The following is an 8,983-nucleotide window of genomic DNA, read 5'->3' on the forward strand; positions in this document are numbered from 1 at the left end:
GAGGCGTTTTCCAGTACTGGTAAATGGAATTAGATTGAAGACTGAAAGGGTGGAAGCAGTAATTGTGGCAAGTGCTGTGCTTCACAATTTAGCAGTCGGAATGAACGAGGACTTACCTGAAATTGACCCCCAGCTTCAGGAAGCTATCAATGCTGCAATTGAAGATGAGAGAGGAGCAGTGGCAAATGAGGATGTGGGATATGGTGCTGTTAGGGATTACTTTGTGGATTACTTTGGATCTAGGCTTTAGGTTTTCAATCAGAACTGTATGAAACAACTTTTCTTCATATTTAAATCTTTTATTTTGTCAGATTTTTAAGGGTCTCCTCCTTAATTTTTACATCTAGTTCTAAGCTCCTTTTCTTTATAAGAAAGAGAGCTGCTTCTCTTTCATCTCTTTTCTGTACTTCTCGCAATTGTTCCTCCAGTAGCCTCTTCTGCAGCTGAGCTACTTCAGTCCTCGCTGTGACCCATGGTTCAATTTTCTTCCCCGTTGCAGACAGTGGTAAGCTCTTCTTTCTAAATATTGGCTTACGCCGACTAAGTAGAGGACGTTCCACCTCCGCCTCTCTTGTGTTGGTACCCGAAGTACCTGCAACTATAAAAGCAATCTTATATTTTCATACTAATTGTTAGTATGGAAAAGGATTTTTTTTGTCATAATAGGTACATACCATCATGATTTTCCATCTGCAACGGCAGAGTAGGACTACTTGATTGGTCTGTTGAATAAGAGAAATGAAGCCTATTATAATATTGTATCACTTCTTATTTTCACTTACATGCCAGCAGAATGTAATTGCAGTGGGACACAAATTGACAAGATTATCTACAGTTAATGATTTAATTAATATTTGTAGCTGGGCTGTTTGCATAATCCATCACTAAAAAGGTATTTTTTAAATGTAAGGTATATAGTTTGTTTAGTGTGAGACAGTTCACTGAATGCACACACGCTCAAAACATGAACAAGTGCACGGTATTGAGCCTTGTGGTGATTTCTCTACCTGGCACAATAGCAAAGTCAACAGTAACGTAGAAGACAAAATACTGTGTAGTCGACATACTTTGTCCTTGTGGCAGCCTCCGCATGGGGAAGTTGTAATAATAATAATAATAATAATAATAATAATAATAATAATAATAATAATAATAATAATAATAATAATAATAATAATAATGTTTGTTGTGGGTACTCACAAAGTTTGTATTTAAAGGGGAGAGAAATTTAATTTTGATCATAATTAAATTAAGAGTCCGCCTCTGTGGTGTAGTGGTTAGTGTGATTAGCTGCCATCTCCGGAAGCCCGGGTTCGATTCCCGGCTTTGCCATTATATTTGAAAACTGGTATGAGGATTCAGCCTCAGGAAGTCACCTAAGTAGAAGGTGGTTCGACTGCCTCCTCAGTCATCATCGAAGTGGTCTTCCGTGGTCTCCCCACTTCTCTTTCAGGCTATTGCCGGGATGGTACCTAACTTACGGCCACTTCCTTTCCTCTTCCTTCCTTGTCTACCCCTTCCAATCTTTCCATTCCCCCACAAGGCCCCTGTTCAGCATCACGGGTTAGGTACAGGACCTCATCCCCAGTTGTAACCTCAACACAAAATCTCACGCTCCAGGACAGTGCCCCAGAGGCGGCATCCCTCACTGAGAGTCCGAGGGGGGGAACCAACCCTGGAAGTTAAACGGATAATGATGAAATAATTAAATTAAAGCCCACTTTCATGAACAGTTGCTAAAAGAAGGCTAACTACCATGAGTTGTTTAACACAGTGTTACGATTCTTGCGTTTCCTCAATCTTTCCCCAGAAAATGTCAGCTAGCATGATGTTAACTTTCGCGAGAGTTACAAACAATGCAAATCTTTAATACAGCTGTAGAACATGGTGCATGAAGTCAACATAAAGACGTTGACCAACATTTGATTCACAGTCCCAAGCTAAGAACGAGAAATTGCCTCTTCCAGACCTTTATAATCCTCCTCACAGAGTTCTGTGTGTGTGTTATGTTGTTGTTTATAACGGTTTCGAGGTCTCATTTTAGGATGTAAGTAGCACAGAGTTAAACACTTTTTATTAAAGGGCATCCATGATCTCGTAACAAGACCACTTCATTAATTGTCCCCACTTCAAACCGTGCTCCGACATGGGAGTTAAATATTGTACGATCATGTTCAGAACCTGGCCATCTAGCAAATACATCCCTGATTTGAAGGTTAGGATCACTAATCACTTGAACATTAATAAAAAAGTATCCCTTCTGAATGCAGTATATTGCAGCTGTATTGTCTCCAAATGATTGGATTCTTATGTTTGTATGGTCTATTTTGAGTATGTCACAGTTTGTCTGTTAGTAGAATTTTTTGATTAATAGTTAAATGTCTGTATTGTTGGTAGTTTGAGAGAGAGAGTGTGTGTGTGTGTTAGTCACGATTCTCACCTTTGAGAACATCAGGGATCGGTACCGAGTCGATCGAGTAGCTGCCAGCATTTAAAGCAGGATGCTTTGGAGTCCTCAGCATTCCTGGTGAATATTTGTTCCAAGTGATTTCTGAAAATAAAAAATGTGTGAAAATGTGTAAGTCACTAAAATATGAATTATATACAATGTGATAATACATATTACACCCCTGCATTACATTTATTATTATTATTATTATTATTATTATTATTATTATTATTATTAGATTTATTCAAAAAATAAATTATTCACATACGAAAGCTGGAAGGTCTCCATATCAGAAGTCTAGAGTACTTAAGAAAATTAGAGCTTTTAACAGAAGGCAGAAAATCACGTGAAATTTGGTTGATACAATTCTTAAGATGACTCATTTGTAAGTGGAGGAGATCTGCCTCTCCACACTGACAACACTCCCTCATACTATGTATGTCATGACAATTTGTAAAGAAAAGTTGGATGCCCATATAGGGGTGTGTTATACATGGTCTTTTCAATGTACAGCTTCATTTCTGAGACAATATGTGTTACACGTAGAAGTTTTTACAGCGTTCTTACATGGGTAGACAATGCGTTGCCTATGGACAGCATGTACTACTTTTTCAATGGAATGTGTGTTTGAAAATATAGGGCCTGCTGTATTTCTCAAGTACTTCTATTACAGATCCAGTTTTTGTTGTACTGTATATGTATATGGAAAATCCAATCTTTTGTCAGTATCATTTGTTACATGTGTCGATGAAATGTTCCTCCTCATATTATGTATATGTCAGAATATAGAAAATTTATTTTAAATTAACATGGAGAAGTTATTGCACAACCTAGATGCAGTTCCCACCCGTTTACTTGTTTTCAGAGGGTTAGGTAAGGCCTATAACAGATGTACCAGTACATAGAAGAAATTTACCATGCTCTATCTAAATTCGAGGTATCTGTTTCGGTGAACTCTAGCACCCACATTACAGACATTACAAATTACCTAGCATTCTTTCTAAACAAATTTAATTCATTGTTAAATTCATATCTACGAGACTCCCTGCATTAACATTATTGCATCTTCTGCAAAGAGTGCATAATACATACCAGTACTACTACTTGGGAGGTCATCAAACGGCAGGGAGACACTACCATCTTCCTCAATTTGAATGTCTGTATCCTAAACATAAAAGAAAATGCTCATAATATCATGTATGGAAACCGCAAAAGCCATTAAAAATAAAGGGTTAACCATAACAAACAGAAGAGAAAGTGTGATTACTTAGCTCTGTATGCTTGTATTAACAGTACAGTAATGATTGCTTCTCAATTCACTTTTATCTATGTTTATGATTCAACAGGTAATGCAATATTATGTTTTTCCACCACAATGGTGTTTATTATGGCAGTTCTCTGATAAATATTAATGTTCTTGGCAAGATATGTTGTCTAATTAAATGATTACCTAGAACAGATCATAAAATAAAAGTTCAACCTACAAGTCAAGTGATGACACTTTCTTTCTCTTTGGTATGGTTCAACTGTAAACAGTATTGGCAAGAGTAACATAAATGGGTCAACACTTGACGTAATGCGTAACCTAATCCTAGCATTGTCTACAGAGGGATGTCTGTACCATTTCATGAGACCCATGTTAGTAATTACATTCATTTTTAAATCTTGAACTGTGTAACTTTATGAAAAATTTAAGCCATAATTATCACAGTGATGATGGCTTGATACAACTGACTAAATTACAATACAGTTTGTATCAACCCACGTTGTAAAAATCATTTAATTCACAACTGGCTTTCAGAAACTACGTTGAATCTTCAGTAGTTTCTGAAAGTCAGTTCCAGAGTAAATGATTTTTAGACAGTGAACTGATACAGACTGCATTTTAATTCAATAAATTGTGAAACTTAATTTACTTAAAATGTGGAACCAATGTACTGGCACAGAATGTAATTTCAATGTACCATCGTAAGGGAAAATATAGAGAATTAAATGCCTTTGCTCAGAAGGAACCTGAGAATGTTCATCTGCCTCACACTCAGATCTTTATTGGGTGTGAGGGTCCATAATATCAGTTGAGGTTAAAAGTCAGGGTGTGACTTTCATAAATAGGAAAAGTCCTCTCTGTTTTAATTACTGCGTTGATGGGGTGAACGTTCCTTATGAGAATCATTGTATGTATAAGGAAAGATCTTCATTGGGGTAATCATATAAATGGGATTGTAAATAAAGGGTACAGATCTCTGAACATGGTTACGAGGGTATTTTGGGGTTGTAGTAAGGATGTAAAGAAGAGGGCATATGTCTCTAGTAAGACCCCAAGTAGAGTATGGTTTCTGTGTATAGGACCCTCACCAGGATTACTTGATTCGAGAACTGGAAAAATCCGAAGAAAAACACCTCGATTTGTTCTGGGCGATTTCCGACAAAAGAATAACGTTACAAAAATGTTGCAAAGCTTAGGCTGGGAACACCTGGGAGAAAGGAGACGAGGTGCTCGACTAAAAGTGGTATGGAGTACCAATATAAATGGTTCATTATTGGACATTATAAATTTTCCAGCTAATTCATTCCTGGTTGCCCCCTGTGTGCTAAGTTGGGCTCACCAGTTGGTACTTAGCACACCCACCAAGATGCATAGTCTCTCGTACTGCATTGGCACTGCCAGTAGCACCAAGTGGCCTCTACGGTATACACTAGTCATGCGTCTTATAAATTTACTCATTCGGGACAAATATTTTAGGTTCACTATGGAAATCAACATGTATATCATAAGCGGTATGCAGCGAGCTGTCAGTGGAGAGATTAGTAGATGAATATGTTTGAGTGGTGTCTTTAAAGGTAGGAAAAATCACAATATGAAGATAAACTTGGAATTCAAGAGGACAAATCGGGGCAAATATTTGTTTATAGGAAGGAGATTAAGGAATTGGTATAACTTACCAAGGGAGATGTTCAATAAATTTCCATTTCCTTCAAAATCACTTAAGAAAAGGCTAGGAAAACAACATATCTGCCACCTGGGTGACTGCCCAAAATGCAGATCAGTAGTGATTGATTGATTGGCACTGAGATAATTTCAGCTTGACAACACCTGCATGTAATCCTCAAAGAATAGGCTAAATCTTTTCACCCCAGAAATAGCAAATCCTAACTGCAAAGGAACACATCAACATACCAGCAAATCATTATTGTGTATCACTTACCCTGTAAAAAACAAAACAAAAATACAAACTGCTGATGGTTAATGGTTCTATATAGGACACATGACATAATGGACACAACAACTATTTAAAGTTCAGTAAAATCTCCTCTCTTTATTTTTGCAGACTGATTCCCAGGAGAAGTTGTCATGAATTTAGGAACCAAGGATTGAACACTAACAAAATAGTATTTAAAATCACCTTTGGACACATGTTCCATTGTCATCCCAGATATAGTAGCACAGGAACTAAATTTACCTATTCAAATTTATACTGTTCACAAGATAGAATCTATGCAGGAATTATCCTTCTGATATTTAGGTACAGCTATTATTCAATCTACACCACTCCCTTCCTTTCTTGTTTAAATTCATGCTGATTACATATTTAATTATACTGCAACCCCTTTTCCTTGGTTAGGTTAGGTTACAAGTGGGAGGTTACTACATAATCTTGCACTGCAACCAATTATAGCTACTGTGCTCCCCCGCCACTGCCCATACGGTGTGAAACCCAGTGTTGGCAGATAGCTTATCCCTGTCGAATAGCATGAAGGGTCCTGCTCAAAGCGCAACGTCTGATGGACGAATCATTACCAACAGCATCACATGCCCTTATTCTATACGAGCACTGAAGAGAAGTTTGCTACTGAAAGTGAGCTTTTGGCATGACCAGCATTCAGATGGTGAAATTTTTCCACCAACTGAATTCGAACAAACTAACCGCAGCATGAGACCATAAAGACTTGACAAGTTAACGATCATGGTCACCATGCAGGCTAGTTTCCAAAGTAAATCCTTACAGTAAAAGTAGGTGACGTGTTGTTTTATTAGGCAGAAGATACTGAATTAATATTACTGTATCAACTTGCATATAGGTAGCAAGAAGGCAGTTGTCACCAAACCACCAGAGTTTCTGTGTGAACCCACACAGTTCATGTACGGGTTAAAAAATATACAGTATATATAAAACTGAGTAGGCTACGTAGATTAACTGCTACCCATGCACTAAAACAAAGCATGTTATCCATGGTAAGTTATCCCCATACAAATCTTGCTTGTTAAAGACTTACCTTATCTAATTCAACATTAGGCAACTGTAACTGCAACGAATCACCACTTGCAGATTCTACTGGCACTGAAAATACAGAATTGTAGATCAACTTACATTACTCTGAAAATTCATATTTATGTTAGTTTTCATAATACGAATACCATTTTTGATCAATTACATAATGAAAACCAACCTTCACACAGAAATGTTGCATCTGAATCAAATACACTTTGATTACCCTCTGCAGATAGTTTGATGAGTTCCTGAACTCTATCATACAGAGGGTTGGCCTTAATTTCTGTGTGTGGCCCACTACCAGTTTGCAGTCTCTGCTGCCTCAGCTTTGCACAGTACTTCCTCGTTTCCTTTTTAAGGGAGTCAAATTTTTGGCGTAGCTGCTCACCCGTTCTTCCTGTTGTGGTCTGGGCATTGAAATCTGCAGCAATTTTCTCCCAAGCCTTTGTCTATAAAAATGAGAACAATTAACTTAGAATCCAGATGTATACCTATAATATATTTACTTTACTTGCATTTGATAATACAGGCTCTTACTACAGGGCAAAAAATAACTTACTGGGAGACTAGAACCAATGCTACAATGAACAAATCTGAATTAAATTGTTAATGGTCAGCAGTCTATCATAATACTAAAATATATTACAATTTGACTGCACAATGAAATAATACTAAACGAACACTAACCTTTTCGTTAGACGTCACTGCATCCGTCCTCTTATTTTCCACGACGTCCTTATAACACTCTACAGTGCGTATTAGCTGTAAAGCTTCTTCATAGGTGTAATTTTGAGCCCTTTTCTTCTGCTGCTGCGACATGATGTTCAATAACTACTTCAAACACAAGCAAAAAAATGAATCACAGTTACTAATGCACACGTGGTGTTGTTGTTGTTGTCGAAAAGTAACAGTAGAAGATCGCAGTGCGGGTCGATTTTATGACGTAAGCATTGCCAACCTTCATCGTCACTGGCGTTATACCCGGTATAGCTAACCACGGAATAATGTGGAATGGTACAACAGACTCTCGAGGATATACCAGGAATTGCTTATACCGGGAATAGCTATACGGAGATTTATTCCTTGTTCGTACAACTGGCCCTTATGCGGCAAGCAAATCATGCAAATAGTTGTAAGCTTACCAAATAACCTAGAGAAATTGTTTCTGGTGCTGTACTTGGTAGCTTAATTGAGTTCACACTGTGATACGAATCGTTTAGTGGACGTGTGGTGTTAGTTAGTTCGTGTTTCGTTTTTCTTGCATATCGTTAGCGTTGAGGATTTCATGTGATGACGGCCTCCAGTGGAGGCGAGGTCCTCTTGGAAAATTCACAGCTATCTATTGATAATGAGGTTGAAGTGGAAATGTACGATTAATCTCTGGATAATCAATCTACCGATCAGCCTAATCAAGATCAAGTACCTGACAAGCAAACAACGCAACGTAGTCAAAAGCCACCACCTCCTGTTATTCAGGAATTGTATACCCGGGATCATTCTGGACCATATATTGCTTTGGTGGAATCTGTAGCCGATAAAAATGTCGGGCAACTACACCTTATGGCTTTAGGCCGACTTTTTACGATAGGAATTTACCAGTCAAATCAATAGCACGTAAAGGCAGAAATCGTCTTCAAGTCGAATTTAATTACTCTGTTCAAGCGAACGAATTCTTGTGTCATTCGTTACTTGAATCCATTCACGCTCGAGCATACATACCCAGCTCAAATATCTTTCGTGTCGGTATTATAAGAGGAGTAGATAAAAACTTGTCTGAGGAGTCTATTCTCCAACACCTCAAAGCCTATTATAAGGTCAAATCTGTCCAGCGTTTACATCGCAAAGCTGTTATCATTAAATCCATTGAATACATATCTACTGGTTCTGTCAAAGTAGTCTTCCGCTCACAACATCTTCCACGTTATGTCTCATTTTATAGTGCATTTCTTGATGTTGAACCTTTTATTTTCAATCCAATTATCTGCAAAAAATGTCAACACTATGGTCATACCGTCCGGCAGTGTCGGGCACAAGCTTTCCGATGTGGCAAATGCTCCCTGCAGCATGCCACAGATAAGTGTACCGAACGGATTACAAAATGTTCACAGTGTAAAGGGGACCATCCAACAGGCCATGTTACATGCCCCGAACATAAACATCAACAACTTGTTAAACAAATAATGAGCACTGAGAACATATCTTTCCCAGAAGCTAAATCAAAGGTTACGCCCCCGATATATTGCCCTACTCAACATCCGCAACA

The 8,983-nt window shown here is 37.9% G+C and overlaps 1 protein-coding gene across 1 annotated transcript; it reads right to left on the bottom strand.

Moving 5' to 3' along the window:
- Positions 1 to 278: 278 nt before the first annotated feature.
- Positions 279 to 7,543, bottom strand: LOC137500826 (uncharacterized). Its single transcript, XM_068227556.1, has 7 exons — positions 7,408 to 7,543; positions 6,899 to 7,169; positions 6,725 to 6,789; positions 3,542 to 3,614; positions 2,441 to 2,551; positions 675 to 722; positions 279 to 598 (listed from the first exon to the last, which is right to left on the bottom strand). The coding sequence occupies exons 1-7, from the start codon at positions 7,537 to 7,539 to the stop codon at positions 300 to 302; spliced, it is 999 nt and encodes a 332-aa protein (XP_068083657.1). The 5' UTR covers positions 7,540 to 7,543; the 3' UTR covers positions 279 to 299.
- Positions 7,544 to 8,983: the final 1,440 nt, after the last annotated feature.

This window comes from Anabrus simplex, chromosome 1 (genome assembly GCF_040414725.1).
Source record: "Anabrus simplex isolate iqAnaSimp1 chromosome 1, ASM4041472v1, whole genome shotgun sequence".
In the NCBI taxonomy this organism is placed as follows: domain Eukaryota; kingdom Metazoa; phylum Arthropoda; class Insecta; order Orthoptera; family Tettigoniidae; genus Anabrus; species Anabrus simplex.

What these genes read in the sequence shown, in the direction of transcription:
- LOC137500826 (XM_068227556.1), bottom strand. Translation starts at nt 7,539, where the DNA reads ATGTCGCAGCAGCAGAAGAAAAGGGCTCAAAATTACACCTATGAAGAA. An exon ending in CCTCCCAAGTAGTAGTACTG is followed by an intron (nt 2,552 to 3,541) that starts GTATGTATTATG and finishes TTTTATTTTCAG; the next exon opens with AAATCACTTGGAACAAATAT. An exon ending in GCAGATGGAAAATCATGATG is followed by an intron (nt 599 to 674) that starts GTATGTACCTAT and finishes TTGCTTTTATAG; the next exon opens with TTGCAGGTACTTCGGGTACC.